At 40.1% G+C, this 17664-nt stretch overlaps 1 protein-coding gene across 10 annotated transcripts in view; it reads right to left on the bottom strand.

The window, feature by feature from the left end:
* The window catches only part of dab1a (DAB adaptor protein 1a), a 231229-nt gene that overhangs the window by 35851 nt on the left and 177714 nt on the right, over positions 1-17664 (bottom strand). For all 10 annotated transcript variants that reach the window (XM_076879912.1, XM_012920760.3, XM_076879913.1 and 7 more), the window contains 2 exons: positions 1849-1988; positions 82-180 (listed from right to left, as the gene is read on the bottom strand). In XM_076879912.1, the coding sequence (XP_076736027.1) occupies positions 82-180; positions 1849-1988 (239 nt within the window). The remainder of the gene's footprint in view (positions 1-81; positions 181-1848; positions 1989-17664) is intronic.

The raw sequence follows: 17664 nt of genomic DNA, 5'->3' as shown, positions 1-17664 counted from the left end.
AACACAAGTGCACGGACACACAAACACACACACAAACACAGACCCACAAGTAAAGAGAATCAAATTTGCTTCAGAACTTACCCCTGACTTCTCATCAAAGATTTTGATCCCTCCAAAGGAAACGGTCAGGAACACCTTCTGTTTGTGTTCTCCTTTAGACCGTGCTGCTGCAGCTATTCCCTGAGGATGCACACACACAGAAACACAATCCATACAACCATGTCAGAAGCAGTATAGAAATGTACATGCAGTTGCCAACAACTGTCAATAAAGGTAATAACTATGTGTTTGAAAAATCAGCAATGAGTTTCATATACTGGCATCAATTTATAATCTTTAAATTATTTGTGGCAGGTTTCTCATTTATTCTCATCCAACAAACAACACTTTACTATATTGTGTACCAGGGCACCATGCATTCTTTCTACAAAACGACTAGGGATGATGTGAAAGGAGATCGATATCAATTACTAGTTTATTGAGAATGTCAGAAATGTTATGATAGTTTTTATTTAATAATAAAAAGTTGCTTTGCTTAAAAATAGCTTGCTGCTGAATGGAACAACTTAATTTATATAACTTGTTTAAAAGCTTTGGGAACGTGCTTTTAACACAGTACAACTGCTACGATGCACTCAGCATACAGTCAAACGATAAATACTGATTATTTATAGCTGTAAGTATATGTAAAGGTTTAAGTTTCTCTCCATTTTCACCTCGTCACCATTTGCATAGGCGAGTCACAAAAAGAAGACAGGAGAGAAGCAGGATCACAAAAACGACAGATTCCGGATAGAAAAGGGAGGAGCAGTATGAAAGAAAAGGTGGAGAGATCAGAGAAAAGGAGTTGATGGATTTTCTGTCTGAATAAATGAGGAGGAGGGAAGCTGTTTGATCAATGAGCTGTCGGTCCTCTTCTCACCCTTACGGGTCTCCGCTGGATAGAGTTTTCACTACACGTAAACAAAGCGTAAATGTAATTTTCTCAATTCAAATATCTCCTGCAATATGATTTAAAGGGAAATTAATAATGAATGAGGCACTCTTCACTCCGACAGCGTTTTCAAACTCTTTCAGCATACATTTGTAGAGACAAGATGCAAAATCTAGGTTTTGTTTAAAGATGCGACTTCTTGGGGAAAAATTTCAACATTTTTTATGTAACAGAATTTCAAAGCCTGTTTTTCATAATTCTGCAATCAATTATTTCAGAAAACAAGGTCGTTCATTAGGCCTGAATAGAAAATGGCCTATTTTTCTTCATCTTCATCCTCACTCATGTCTCTCTTTCACCTATCATCCAAATGATTCCCCTCCTATATGCCATCTCCTCGCTGCTAACTGCCCCATCTGTCTACCCCTCCCTCTAATTGTTTCTGTCCTTGCAAATGAGACATTCATCCCAATCCCCTTCTCATCCATATGGCTAACCTCCTTTACTTCCTCTTGCACTGATCATCGTCATCCCTATAAATTATAACAACCCCATTTTCTATCCTTCCTATTCAACTTCTCGCTTATAGCAATTTGCATAGAAAGACGGCAACAAACTCTATATGCATGCGCACACCGTCAAAAGCGCAGTAATGCTATGATGAACAAAACATGCATATTTAAATGTTGAACTTCAGAATATGCATGAAGCTGGCAACTGATGTCTTTTGTGGGTCACAGAACTTCATGCAGCTGCAGGCTGTAATATAACATTAATTCTGGGTGTTGACGTCCTCTGGTTTTTTTTAATTGCTCGCAACTACCGTGGAAAGTTTGTTTTAACAGCGAGTTTAAAATGGTACAATTAATTTGTAATTTGAGACAGATCAAGAGGAGGAGAAATACTCTTCTTACCTTGAGCTTCATCATCGAGTCCTGGCAGAGTTTGTCTCCACGGGCGGCGGTAACCTCGTCCAGGCCAATGAGCTTGGCCTTGTAGCGGACGCCATCGCCCTTAAAACGCCTGATGAGAGCTGTCTCGCTGCGATCCTGCCCTGCAGACACACATACACACTCACTTTGCAGTCTACAGTACATCTTCAAGTCAAGGACCTCAATCTACCTCAGACCAGTGCTATTACCTCAGGATCATCAATCACACAAACCCCAGAATACTTCAACAGTAAAGAAAAAAAAACCCCAACTATGGTATAGTTTAAAGCCACTAATGTCCAAAACTAACTCAGATCACATGCACTGAACTGTGGTATCATATGAATGATAATGGGCAGTACACTCATTGACGCTCAGTGTTTGGCAGGATTAGACGAAACTCTGACTGTTCACATCTTTGGCCATTTCTCATACAAAATAATGGTGTGACATTTCCTCCTTATCTCCCCCGTCTCCAGCAGTCCCTCGTCTCTTCTCACTTGCTACTGTGTACCAGATTGCCAGCACTGTGCGCATGTATTAGTAAGTGTCAGCGATGGCGTGCATGTGTTGACCTTGCTCTTGTCCAGGAAGTCTCTGTGTTATCTCCTCCAAACCTCTTTACACACAATACAGAGCACAGAGAGAGGGAGAGAGAACAGTTACTCATAAGGACAAACTCTTTTGTGTCATACTCTCTCATTCTTTCTTCCTCTCAGTTTCTATTTCTCTGACCTGCAGCGTGCACGCACACACCAAAAGTTGTACAGACAAACACCAGAGCATCTCTGCATGTCTCCGTGTTCTGTTTTTGAGTGTGTATATGCGAGACTTTGAGTGTGATTCTGAGAGAGAGGCATAATGATAATGCAGCATATTCAGATAATATATTGAGGCATTAGTTCTGTACTCTATAAGAGCGTGACTCTTGGAAGGTCACAGCCGGAGTGATGGAGAGGTCCCACTCCTCCTTTCGTCTTTCTTTCACACTCCCTCCATTCACACCGAGTCCCTACAGCGTTGCAGCATAAGAGAAATGTGCCCTTTTAAGACCATCACGTTACGTGCAGCTATTGAATCATTTTTGTGCAACACAAACCTCCCACGACTTCGTTTGTGTGCCCTGACGCGAAAACAAGCGAACACGAGTATTTTTTAAATCTGCATTTGAATCAATCAATCAATCAAATGATTTAACAAGTTGGAAAGTATTTGAGGACAATTCAATATAAGGCCTCGTTATCACACGATGGTCGGTTAGCCTTTGTATTAATAACCCTGCTTTGTTAAAACCGCAAATAGAAACGTCCAAGGCTGCCACAGATTATTTTGTGAATATTAATTTGTCTAAGAAGCTTCATCCTATGGGAAGAAAAACTTGACAAACTACAAGAAAGGAAAAAAAAAAACCACTTACACTTACTATTTTCCATTGATAAAAAAATAACATACACATAGAGAGACACACACTCAAAGGCTGCAGATGAACTCATCCCTCTGAATCATTGAACAGACACACTCAGTCACACTGCTACTTGGAGTAAATCACAACTGTCTGTCTCATAGTCCTAAGAGACAAAAGAGCCGAAGAATATCAGTCCTTATTTTGAGGAGAGTAAGAGAGAGCAGCTCTCTCTACTGTGTCACGTCTCAGCATATCTGAGATCAAAGTAAGTGACTAAACCTCTGCAGGACTGTGTTGTTCAACAAGGAGATGTTCATTTTGGAGACATTTAAATATTGCCTTCATTAAATATGAAACGATGCTGTAAAACGAGCGCGCACACACACACTCATATAAGTATGTTGACAATAATACTCTGGTAGTGTGATGGCAACCCCCAGATTTCCACACCCACTAGTTCCACATCATCTCTTCTCACTGTGACAATGACATGAAACATACTGCACGAGCTGTCTGTCAGGAAACATTCACAAAAAAATCGCTCCAGATCTCAAAAAGTGTCAAAAACCTTTCTTCACTGTGCAACAAACTAACAACTCTCTGAAGCTGAGGTTTGATTAATACAATTATTTTTTTAGAGGGGAAAATAACAAACAGTGAAATAAAACACATTCTTTTTACTACAGGACTAATTACTTGATCACAACTGCCCCATGAACAAACAATAAGATTTATTTTCAATTCAGCGAATAAACTGAATAATATTCAAACACTGACATGCTCTAACAAGGCCCGACACTCTTGTACTTGTTTGTGTCGTGATTCTGGTCACAGTTTCAGATTTTTAACACCTCTAATCCAAACCTTCAATTCCAGTAAGCAAAAGCGTTTGCACTGGTAGGAAACCAAGTACACCAGGCTGAATGTGAAATCCATAAAGCGCAATTTAGAAAACATCCACAATATTCCCACTTCATGGCATGTTCACAAAAATCACTGAATCCTAAAAAAATGTAGCATGTGTGTTCCTGACAGAGAAAGTGGGGTCAAGTTCAAGAATATAAATCACTTATCAAAGAAAAAGGTGGCACTGCAGCAAAAGCTCGAGTTTAAGTATTCCTCTATGTAATCTCTAAGTAGATTTAATGAAGAGCCGGAACAAGCTCATAGTGAATATTAAGATGATTTAGCCAATTTTAAAGCCCTTAAAGGAAAAATAAAAAGGGGTTCAGATGAGTTTTATATCATACAATTAGAGCAACTTTATTCATTTAATTATAAACCAAATAAACTTGATTTTAATGTTTCAGTGAGAGGATTAGTGAAAAACACAATTTGGTATTTTATCTTAATTTAGACTGTTTTGTCAGATACTGTATAATTTGATTGTACTTTTTATGCCCTTCTGAGGATCCATTTGTTCATTGTTATAGCAGTCCACACTGTGTAGGACTTCATCTGTGTGTATTTATATGTATGAGAGTTAAATAACACTGGTTGTGTCCAGATGACTCTGTCTCACTGGAACAGTGATTTTCATTTGAGTTTGACATTTAAGACATGCTTGCTCCATCTGCACCCATCACCATTACTGCTGCTATACTTAGCTCACAATGAAAGGACGAGTGAGAGAGTGAGATAGACAGAGAGTGAGAGTGAGAGAGAGAAGTTGAAATAAAGTCAAGATGGGAAAAAAGAAAGGAAAAGGTAGAGAGGGGTCCAAGGTTACCACTCCTGCTGAGTGGTTTATAATATTACCTTTTGGGAGCATGTTCCATGAAAGACCTCCCTCTGTGTGTGTGTGTGTGTGTGTGTGTGTGTGCCTGTCTGTGTGCCTGTGTGTGTGTGTGTGTGTGTGTGTCAGTCAGTGGGGGAAGCATTCAGTCTGCTGTAATTAAATGTCCGCTGTTTCTGTGACCCTGCTGAGCTTCAAACACAACTAATGAAAGAATCTTCCATTTCATCTGTCACGGCTGCTCCACAGACACACAAACGCAAACTTGTGTGCCTGCCTCACACTCGCACACAAAGCACTTACAGACTCACGCTCACACGCATCCCACCTACCATACCATAACACTAATGAAAGAAGCTTTTGGAACATCAATCACGGCTGCTCCACAGGTCAACAAACACACAAAAACATGCAATCTTTTCTCAGATCTGTGCAAACTACACTGCAGTGCTACGCTGCTATCGCAATATCTGGAATTCAAGTTTTTACGCTACAGTCAAGCGCTGCGTATCGAGTGTACGTGTGTGTTTGCGGTAGCACTTGGTATGCAGGGTTTGTTCATAACTGTCTGTCTGAAGCAACAAGCAGAGAGGGAGGGAAGGACATAAAGCGAAGAGCAAAGGATGGAAAAACGTGATGGATGGATGAATGAGCGAAGCCTCCATTGGATAAATGTCAGTCATGTTTAGAGCGATATGACAGGCAGAACCTCCCTGACTCACACACACACACACACACACACAAACTTTCACATGTGATAGATGGCAGGTGACTGCTGGTACAGTGCGTCTAGCCCTTCAGGAAAGCCCCTAGCATCGCCCCTGGCAACTGTAACCTTTCGCCTCCTGTGCGCCCGTCCATCCCCGTCTTCCCCCTTTTCGCCTCTTCTCCCAACCCTTCTTAGTCTCTGCGTAATTCCACCTCTTTACATGGGTGACATATTGAAATCTTATTTACTTAAATATTTGCCAATGTCTTTCTTCCTGGCAAATCAGGTTATTACTGATTTTTTTGTAGTTTTGGCTGTCACTCATTTCAATTATGATGACATTTTACTTACCAGAGCGACTGTCTGGATTTAGAAATCATAGCTAGAATGAAGTCTGACAGGTCCAAGACAACACGGATCATCTATTGTAATAACAACACCATATAAACCCAATGCACCAAAATCATGATACTGAATCCTCATCAGACAAACTGTGCGCAATCAAAGCTTCTTAAGTGCGCACGGTCTAAGTGGACCACAGCCAGATTACCTGTGGGTTTGTTTACAAGTTGCCTAACTGTCTGTCTTCTAGGTACTTCTCACTTTATCAAGCTGTATCAAATGTATGTTAGACTTACAGATTGATGCAGATACATTCTCATGTATCCAGGCCTGTCACAGATGTATGCAGGGCTCTCCTCAGCAGTGCAGATTTTCATTCAAAAGCATTCTGATCATCCAGGCTTAAGGCTGGCAATGAGTGTATAGGTTTTAAGTGTAAGGCCAATAAGGCATAACAGTCTAGTTCATTAATTTCATTAGACGTTAGAGACAGAGGCTATTAGTTTGAGACCACTGAGTAAGAATATGGGAGAGATGCGGCACCTCAATAGCAAAGAAAAGTGAACTCAAGACTTTATTTGATTTCTTGCTGTAAGAGGAGGTTTTTTTGGGCATCATGTCATCTGATATTCCTCGGAAATTAATTAGCTACACAAATGTTGTTGCCACTATCACGCATTTACTTTCATAAGGCCAGCATTGTTTGCAGTGGCTGGTAAAGTGTGGAGCTTGATTCACTGTGCTCCAGATGAAGAAGCACCCAGAGGCTCTTAACTGCAGCTGGGATGGTTCCCAACAAACACTCAACAGCACATGAGGGAACCCAGCAGTTACTCTCCAATTAATCCTGCTTCTAAACCCTGCCGCTGAATGTCTGTGTGCGTTTGTGTCAACACGTGTGGGGTTTTGTGCTTTCCTTACCTATCAGAGACTTGTTCAGATGAAGCGCTCACTCATACCCAATCTCAGACAGACTCTTTTAAATCCACAAAACAGTATGTGCCAAGAAAACAACAAGTTTCCCCTTCAGCTCCATGCTTAATTTTGGCAGATTGATTTGGCACACAAAAGCTCACACTTGACTGAGTACGCACATAAGCGCACGCTACAAAAACACAACCATAGTAGCTGAAGTGAAATAGCAGCTGTAAAATGAGATGATGAAGCACTGCGGCCACTCAATCAAATAAATGAGCGCTGCGCTTTTGCTCATGTACGTTTTTCGGTCCTATTTCCAACACGACTGCGGCTGTGTCTGCCAAATGAAGTTGCTTCTTTGAACCGTTCGTGTTGCGAATGATCTTGATAGGACTGATTTGTGTAATCAGTGTGACTAACTTAGCATCCATTCTTGAAGAGAGCTGCTGCTCACCTGTTGACTATGAACCACAATCATGAAAGGAGATTTCAGAGGGAGCAAATAAGATTAAACAGGTAGAGAGGTGTCTCCCCCCCCTTTTATCTGAATTCCTTTTTTCAGGGTCCGTTTTGTGCTTCCTTTCCCCCACTCTCACCTCTCTCCCACCCACCTGGATGACAGGGACGCAGTCAGAGACCTGAGCTCCCTGCGCATGTGTGTTGCTGCACATGTGTCCTGAGGCATCCAGCCATCCTCGCTGGCAGAAAACACAGAACAAATTAGAGCTGAAAAATAAGTTAGGGACAGACGGAGCACATTGCCCATTACCACCACACAGTCAGACACTCACACCTTCTGTCAAGGTGACTTTTGGAAAAGCAAACAGAAAAAAGTTTTGACTCGATTGTATGGTGACAGTTGGGAAAGACACATGAGACCTTCAGATAAAATCTTATTTTTATGGCACACTTTATAGACACATTTATGGTAAGTTTACTTATTTAATTTTTGAAGATCATTTAAATCTGCTGTATTTACTTCTGTAGGGGTTGGTATAATGAGGTAATCCCATATTTCCCCTATCATCATTTCTATAACATGAAACATAACATTGCTGAATTTATCAAATTTATTAGACCACAAATTGTTTTTTGTTTTTTTTTAGAAATCTATCAAAAGCAACTAAATTCACTCAATTGGATTTATATTTTACCTATATTTGAACCAAGACACTGGACTTCTCTGAGAAGTCTAGTAGAACATTCAGCCGCATACGTTTCAGTTTTTCTATTTAAGAATTCAAGTAAATTACTGCAATTTTGCATCTTATTAAAAATAAATAATGATGTGCTTTGCAATTTTTCAGCTTTTTTTGTAAAACAGTAAATCTGAAATAACATAGATAAAAAACAAAAACTATATTGATGGCAGCTTTGACATAAGCATTTCATTGGTAGTTGTCTAATGACTTCTAATGACTAGTGTCTTTTGACTGGATTATTTATTAACTAGAAAATACTTGTGTAAAATATTATTTTGAAACCATAGTTCTTAATTCTATCACACAGTGTTTGGGTTGTTAAGAAGTGTTTTCTTTTATTTGAGCGCACTGTCCTTGGACTAAAATGTTTTTTTATTTGCTTGTTTTTTTAGACCATTGAGCTTTTTATAAAGCCACATTGTAAATGCATCTACCTGACTACAGTTAATTTCACTCAAGATGATATAATCAACAGAATGAGAGAGACGTGGAAGGAAGAGTTGAGTTGCATTCAGGAGTATCAACTATTAGCCGTGATGTCCTTCAAATCTCAGGACTGTCTTTCAAATTTATAAAAAAATATTTTTATAAATTTGCTCTCATGTGATGTCTCTTGTTTTTGTCATCTCTTATTGTTTTCTAATTAATGGTGTGTTATTTATTCTCTTTTCTTGAGAAATTCTTTTTGTGCCAATTTGTGTTTTCGATTTTTCAGGACAATGGGTGTTTGTTTTTTTTTACGTATTAACTTCTTTAACATTACTCAGTTTTAATTCAGTTTATTATCTCTCACTTTCTGTTTGGATGTAGTAATCTGTCAAAGCACTTTGTAAACCCGGTTTCAAAAGGTGTTATATAAATATTTTATTTTACTTTATTAGAAATACTATCTGGACATTATATGATCAGGAAAAATGGACAGGCCCTGACATCACCTCATCTACTGGGACTATCCCAGCTTGACTTTGTTTCCTACCGGAAACTATGGTATGCTCAGTTTTTACACTCGCTTGCTACTAAAGCAAAAATCCAGGAAAGCTATTAATACACTAAAAAATAGCAAAAGCAGCACTGGTCTCGCCTCTATGTTCACAATCCTGTCAGGATGATTGCATGCTTACTGACAAACCTGTGTTTTAGGTTCTTTGTAATCCTAAAAAAGTATTTAACTCTATGTACTCACTATGCTGATTAGAAGTTCTCACAGATCTTCCTTACCGTTCATTTTCACCTCAACCTTCTCTATTTTCTCCCTGTTATGAATTAATATGATACCTAAACTAACATGAGGCTATGAGTCTTTTTCCTTCCCATATCTCAGTCTCTTTTCCCAACTATCCAAGCAGTCCTGTGTATATCTAGAAATCTTGGTAGTCAAGCTCTTTTCTCTCTCTGGCAGTAATTAGAAGGTAATTGTTCTCGCAAGCAAAGGGGAACCTGAAAATGTGCATGAGTGTGTGTGTATGTAACTGTGTCTGTGAACATGCATGTGTGTGTATGTTTTCTGATATCTGTGTATCAGGGGTTGGTGTGTGTAAACATGCAGCTAGCATCCTGTCATGTGAGATGTTGAAGCTGTTCCACCCACAGAGTGCTTCAACGAATGCACCTCAGCAGCCGCTAATACACAAGCAGTCGATTCCACGAGTGCAGAAATGTTCACATCCTGCTGCAGAAGAACAGGTAGCTCTCCAAAGTCCTGCACTATGAGCCTCCACAAAATACCTCCTCTTATCAGAAGAAATAGAGACGGCACCACTTACTTTTTTGTCATTGTTGTTCCCCTTGTCCCTTTCGTGAAAACACAGACACAGGTAGGGATGGGTATCGAAAACCGGTTCTTGTTGAGAACCCGTTCCCACTGTTTCAATTCCTTGGAATTGTTTGCCATTTTTGCAAACGATTCCCTTATCGATTCCAGTCGCCCTGAATGACGTCACCACATTGCGGAGCATCATTTACCTGGCAGGGCACCTAAGCGGCTTAAACGCTCAAAAGTTTGGTTATACTTTACGAGAACGGATGACTACAGGGCAACTTGCAATACTTGCAAAGTAGAGATTTCATTTAAGGGAGGAAACACTACGAATATGCAAAAGCATTTGCTCACAAAACACACGATGACCTTAAATGAATGTCGTGTTTTTAATTCCGCTCTGGACTTGTGAATCTCAACCCAGCAGCAGCGGTAACGTTTGCACGTCCTCTCCCGTTAATGCGGCAGGTAAATAATCAACTAACAGTGCATATTATGTTAGCGCGAGCTGTCTTATTACAAAACCTGCCATTACTGTGCATTTAGGTGACCATGATGAGACAGGCAGAGTCTGGCTCAGATGCTGGCAGTTCTCGCTGCAGTCTACCGGCAGCGTCTCCTTTCAGGCCAGGATAGATGAATGTCACCGAGCAGTGACTAAGTTTGTGGTAGAAGGTTTGCACCCATTTGCCACAGCAGATGCCCCCGATTTTCGGTAAGTGAATGTGTTTAATTGTAGGCAGGGACATTACTGGATATTCTTGTGTAATTGCTACTGAATAATTTATGTTATACTTTGTTATTGCTACAGAAGAATATTTATTTTATTATTTGACATTTACAAATTTTTTTTCCTGGGGACCCTGTGACACCCCATTGAAGAGCCGTAGGCTGGATCTCTTAAGATCTCACTGTTGGGTTTGTAAGGCCATGTTACTCCTAAATTTCTATCTTGTTCAAAGAGAAGATATAAAACAAAGTTCTAAGCTAATCGACCTTAGTGTTCTCCTTTTTTAAAAAGAATCGATAAACAATCGAATCGTTAAACAGAATCGAAAATGGAATCGGAATCGTGAAAGTCTTATCAATACCCATCCCTACACACAGGTCAGTGAGTTCAAGCATTAAATTCCGCATTCTGTGTGAACAGGAGGCGTGTTTGTAGGAGGATTGTGAACATCTGTGTGTGTGTGTGTGTGTGTGTGTGTGTCACTACTGCTTTCAAAGCATTAGGAAACACAGGTAACTCCTTTCAGCAGTCTTCCTTTCATGCCAAAACGAGGGTGCTAGAACAAAGCCTTCTCTCCTCCCTGTGATATATCCGCCAAAATATGGAATCACTTGAAGTTGCTGTCCTTCCCCTCTCTACTTTTCTGTGTTGCATCTTGCTTAATGAACCCTCTCCTTTAATTCTCTCAGCAAGAGTCCTGGAAGAGAGGATGGAGTAAAAGAAGACTGGCAAACATTATTCAGCCTGAAAAAGGAGAGGAAGTTCTCCCATCTGTTAGATTGTTTCTATTACTGTGTGTAATCTCCTCACGTTGTCGTCAACTCTTTTAAGTAAAAGAAGATTTCTTCTCTTTTTTAAAACTAAATGACATGTTTTTCCAGCAAAAACAGTAGAAACAGAAAGGAAATTTTAATTTTCTATTTTTTGTCAGATACATTAACAACAAAGAAACATGTAAGGAGAGATCTAAAAAGAAAAATGCAGCGACTGTGTAGTTAGAAAGTATGCATCTGCTAGCATTAAACTTCAAATGTATCAGATCATCTGATCACACAAATTTCAGTCTCTTATGTGACAAGATATTTAATTTGCATGCTTCGTGTACACTGGGATTTAAATGTTTCAATTGCACTTCGTATTATCCAGGAGTATATACTTAATGAAATTGCAAACAGTAAGACTAGTAGTGATGTGGCACCAGAGAGCATTGAAATTTGAAATCTAGCTACCTGTAGAGACAGGAGTAAAAACTGCTCATAATATAAAGCTGGTGGGTAACAACGTATCAAATGCCAACTCTGAGGTGAATATCAATTAAAGCAATAACCAATGGGAATGTAGGCTACAACTAACACACATATAATGGAGCAGGAAATGTATAAACAGGATTACCCGCAAAAACACAGCCAGGAAAGTCTACTAGGAAACTGTTACAAAGGAAAGGCCTATAAGAAAGGGGCTTTTTTCCATGTCGTGCTGCACCTTGGCTTGAAAAATGTGCTTCAAAAGAAACATTAATGGAATGAAAAGTGCACAAAGTGATAAATTATGCGGAAAAACACCAATGCATAGTACCCCAAGCTATTTAGCTGTAAAAAACTTAAAAACTTACCCAGCTCGACCAGTTTAGATGATATCACTGTAACTAAAACATCTTAACCAGCAGAAGTGAATACACTACCAAACTGGTACACCAGACAACCTGCAATCAAGTTGAGCTGAAGAGAGATTTTAGCCATATCTCCAAGGTTGTTTTGTCTTTCAGTACAAATCAAAATGAAAATAATAAATGTGACAACACTTGTTCTCTTAAATTTCCTTTAGAGACACAAAATGACATACAGCGTTAGTAGGAACACACTGTAAGAGGATTACATGTACATGCACCTTTTGCAAAGCAGATTTTTCAAACCCATATTCTTTACATCTGCTTGTCTTCAACCCTGTGTTAGCTGCTGATGTGGTGCGTGTCTTGCCGTATACCACCACCAGTTGATCAGTGGAATAATGCGAAATTACTCTCAGGATAGTCGATTATCTGGTTTGATGGAGTGTGCAGAAAGTCAAAGACAAACAACACGGGGACACAAACATGCTGCTGTGCAACAATAAAAGGTCAAGAACTCCATAGCAAACCTTTAGCTCACTTATAACCCCTACAAGAGAATGAAGTGACTGAGTTATACTTTTCAAACAAAGTAATAATTTACAGCATAGATTTAGCTATATTTTACAGCATGTCTCTTAAATGAGCCTTAAACACACTGCGTTATGAAAATGGAAATAGAAAACAGCAGCCTACCAAACCTCTAACAAATAAGAAATGCCCTTTCAGCACACAGTCCTTAAACCAGCACAGCAGGGTGAGACTATCGGCCTCTATTAGAGCCTGTGCGACATTGGGACATTTTCCTTTTGTGCAAATTATGAGCAGGGAGCAAACTGTTGCTATGGAGACAGTAGTTAGTGATGCGGTGAGCAAAGCCACACCAACTTGTGTGGAGGAGAGGACTAAGCTGAACATACTGTGAGGATCACAAGCTCCTGCAGCCACACACACACACAGTCCAAGACTCAGGAAAGCAAATAAAAGGCTTTTACCGATATGTAATTTTCTTTCTGAGTCAGGCATTCTGAATGCTAATTTGGTGTGGTCACATCTTAAACCTTGGATGAAGCTTTTTGAACACTCAGGAATAAGGGCAGAAGAGCGTATCATTGAAGCTGCTGCACAGTTAGAGGATGTGGCTTTGCTGAGAGGAATGAGACACCTGCTTGGGAAAAAAAAAACCAGATCACATCTCACCACCCTTAGTGCCCCTCTTAAGTTATTATAGGGAAGAAAAAAGTGGATGGATAAATAGAGCACACGTTTTCCAGGGATAAAATGATGAGAGGGGATGACAGGAGAGGAGATAGAAGAGGCAATTACCTCTAAATATAGTTTTAGTGCAAACTGAGAGAAAGGCCATGTTTGCAAAGTGTGTGTCACTATGTGAATATCCCCAAGTATTCACTATTGGCCTCCAATGACAACCACAACAGCAGACAGCCAATTCAATTCAATCTCTGTCTGATTGGAGGGAACAGATCTGATTACCTCTCATAGAAGGCACACACACACACTCAAAATGCCGTTGTTTGTGCTCTAAGATTCCCCAGGGAAAGATGTTAGAGTAAATGGCTGCGGTGATTGTGCCAGATAGACTGGATGTGTGCATAATATCCACACGAAGAAGATAATGTGTTTGCTAATCGCACACCAGAGACAAGCAAACACACACCCACACAATCCACACACACTAACACAAAGGCTAACAGCTGCACAGCTATAACCCTTAACCACTCTTTTCATGCCGGTGGCTGCCAGCTACACTGTAGAAACACCCTCCCACACATCCAGCCAAATCCCGAATCGTGATTTTTCAAAGTTGTGATGACTGCGAGTTTTGACAGCAGCGGAAGTTATTATAACTTGTATTCATATTTGATGTCGCATTAGGAAAGACAGACATGCACTAGTCGATGTTTTATTTGAGCATTTGATAACGTTATGAATGCAATACCGCAAATGAAAATGACAAAACTCTGTATAAGTATAAAAGTCAGTTTTGTAATGTTTACATGTAGCGGTTAGGAAACGAAGCACAATCAAATCATCCAAATGATTGATGGTTACGTGCCAATGCGACTGCTTTTGAAAGACAAGCTTAAGAATGACAGTAACAATTTAGCAACATTTGACAAGCCGCAAACGTTCATTCACGAATCCGACAATGACCACACTTGTTGGAACAACAATACGGGCACAACGCCAGCTTCAAAGAGAAAACCAGAGGGTTTTTTTACGATTTTAAGTTTTTCTTCCATTTAGCTTTATCAAAAGGCAGGAGGCAACATGAAAATTTATGCTCCATCAACTGTGAATAAACGATGCAGACAATTTGTTTTTGTTCAATGTTATACGAGTGACTCAACCTACTCTTGTTTTGACAAGAAACTTTAGATCCTCTGGTGGGTGAACCAAAAGCATAGCATGCATTCAGTACCCATTTACTAACAGCTTAAATCTATTCAGTAATTATTTTAACTGCACTGCATTTTTCACAACTGCGTCGTTGTTGAAAGGCTACAGCGATGTAATGTCAGAATGATTTGCGGTAAAAGGCGAAAATGCAATTCAAAGATTCTCCAGAGTTCGGCAATGGTACATCACACTTCATTAGCAGGTGGGCGCTGAAATGTAAAAGTTTAAAGTGGAGACAAAACTGTCTGCAGCTGTTGGCTCTTCACAAATGTCAAATTGGCTTGCTGTTCTAATTTGACATTCACATAAAAGTGTTTGTACTGGCAGACTGTCAACTCCATGTTTTATTAATAATGAAGAATATCAAAATGAGTTTCTTAAAAAAAAAACGTTGGCATACTACTGGAGTCTGCTCATCCCCTTAACGTCAAGGTTGGAATCAGCAGAGAGGGAAATAAACAGCGTGCAAAAATGTGATACAAACAGAAGAGGAGGGAGGCGATAGGAAAAAGAAATCAGAGGGGAATAGCAAGGTGGAAAGATCCAATCTCTCTGGATTTATTAGGGCTTAATAAAGACAATTATGTCTACTTCAGGGATCAAGTCTGACCAATAAGACTGACTAATTTACTGTTAGAGTATCACAACTTGGCAATTATTTCACTACGGTCATGTAAATGCTAAATATCAAAGGTTATCTCTACCCTGTCATAGTAATTCAATAAAACCTTCTGCTAGGGAAGAAAAGAGCTCTTAGAAAAGTGACCCCTGAGCTAGCAATGGAAGCGTAACTGCACTTGTACAAAAAACACATGCGCACAGACCCACACACCGATCACACAACATCTGCGATAAATGTATGACACATAGCAGTCCCACAGTCTTTTTCATTACATTCTTCTCCAAAGAACTCAGAAACAAAGGCCCGAGATTAAACAGCTCTCATTCGCAATAACTCATTAGTCTCACTCACTCCTCACTCTCTTCATGATCAGTCTCTGCTCTGTGTCTCACTTATACAGGACAAGGTCATTTAGGAGTCTGTGGAGTGGGAGAAAGAACGATGAGAACGGGAGAGGAAGGACATTAGAGGAGTAAGGAACTATCCTTCAGGGATTTTCACTACAACAAAACCACTATTTACACCCTAATGACAACCATCTATTCTGTGGATCAATTTTCATTTAAATTCAGCCACTCCAGAGGGACAGAAACCAGAGGACTGGACAAAAACATGTATATGTTCTGCATAAACACAGGTCTTACACATGAAGCACATTAAGGTTTCCTATTCCAAAATCATGCCCGTTGCTTGTGTGTGGTATATGATTGCATTTGACTTTCATCACCCTGCTGAGAGTGTGTGTGTGTATGTGTGTTCATGTCTGTTTGTGTGGATTGGGTGTGCTTGTGTCTGCCTGTTTAGAAGAAAGACCCAGATCAGAAGAGAGATGAATGAACCAATCTCAACAGGTCTGTGGCTGAGCAAATTCTACATCCCATTTGTAAGAGAGACATACAGATAGAGACGAGTTATAAGGTGAGATATATGTACAACTCTGTGTGTGTGTGTGTGTGTGTGTGTGTGTGTGTGTGTGTGTGTGTGTGTGTGTGTGTGTGTGTGTGTGTGTGTGTGCGCGCGCGTGTGTGCGAGAGAGAGAGGGAGAGAGAGAAAGAAAGTGAAAACCCTTAAGTCTCAATGCTGAAGGCAAACCATTCATCTTCCCTCTCATATGCTCTTCTGGGCTTCAATCCCAGTCCCAGTGTGTGTGTGTGTGTGAGTGTGTGTGTGTTCGCATCTTCCAAATATGGAGAGCAGTCTGAATGATGAACATGATCTCCATTGCAGCAGAACAATACTATTTCTAAATAGGACATGAGAGGCATTCAGTGTTCCCTCATACACTGTGTATGGGGGAACCAATGCTTGTTTGCAGGGGCTCAGGCGCACCATGTGCAATGAGGCATCTGCTGCAGGTGATAGCGAGTGTGTGTTTCTGTGCAGTTGCGTGCATCCATTAAGTGTCATTCCCAACGGCGTCCAAAGTTTTTGCTACATCAATCAGATGCTTATTCAGAGAATGCTGGGCGTCACTCTTACAGTCGGCCAGGTGGCACCGAGCAGCTGGGTGATGGCTGCCAGCCTGGCCCCTGGCATCACCTCTGCTCTGAGACCGCCCAGGCTTGCTCTCATACACCTGCTAGCTACCTGCCTCTGGAGCTTTTCACACCTGGATATTTTTTGCTTCTCACCAAACACAACATCCCCGCACCTGTTTAGTGGAAGCCTACTGTGCTACACCACCTGTTAATTAACTATGAACGGCAGCAGCCCTGCATTCTGTATCCTAATCCACAAAGACACAATTAATAAAGAGAAAAAAGTAGCTCACAAAGCTGTGTTTGCATGTATATGAGTGTGTGTATAACAATCATTTCTAGTCAGGGCTGCAGGTACTACCTTAAAAAGTAGTGATTTATTAAATTCAGAGTAGTCTTGCCTTCATGATCTGATACAGTAATATGAGATTAAAAGGTCACCTTTTTCAATTCTAACATTTTACATATCAGGGCATAATAAAATGAATCATCTGTTCCTTCCTAGGTCTTACTTTTTTTTTTAATGTAAAAACAGCACATAACAAAATTGCATCATGTCATTATTTATGTCACAGAAATGAACCCAAAATGCAGAAGCCACATGTGGAAAAACTAAGTACACCCTTTACTTTTTCTTGTCGGTTGATTCCTGTAGAAACAGAAAGTACTGCTAATTAACTGCACCTCATTAACTGATAATCAGCAAGTGTGATCCTCTCCATAAAAACAGAGGCTTTGGCAGTTCGCTGGTCTGGAGTATTCAGATGTATGTTAACACAACACAAAGGAGGAATGACATCAGTAATGACCTTAGTGAAGCAATTGCATCACCACATCAATCTGTGAAGGGTAATAAGGCCATTTCCAAACAATG

The sequence above is a fragment of the Maylandia zebra genome, linkage group LG23 (assembly GCF_041146795.1).
Source record: "Maylandia zebra isolate NMK-2024a linkage group LG23, Mzebra_GT3a, whole genome shotgun sequence".
Taxonomy (NCBI): domain Eukaryota; kingdom Metazoa; phylum Chordata; class Actinopteri; order Cichliformes; family Cichlidae; genus Maylandia; species Maylandia zebra.
The sequence above is the reverse complement of the archived record's forward strand: the minus strand, read 5'-3'. Positions and strand labels throughout refer to the sequence as shown.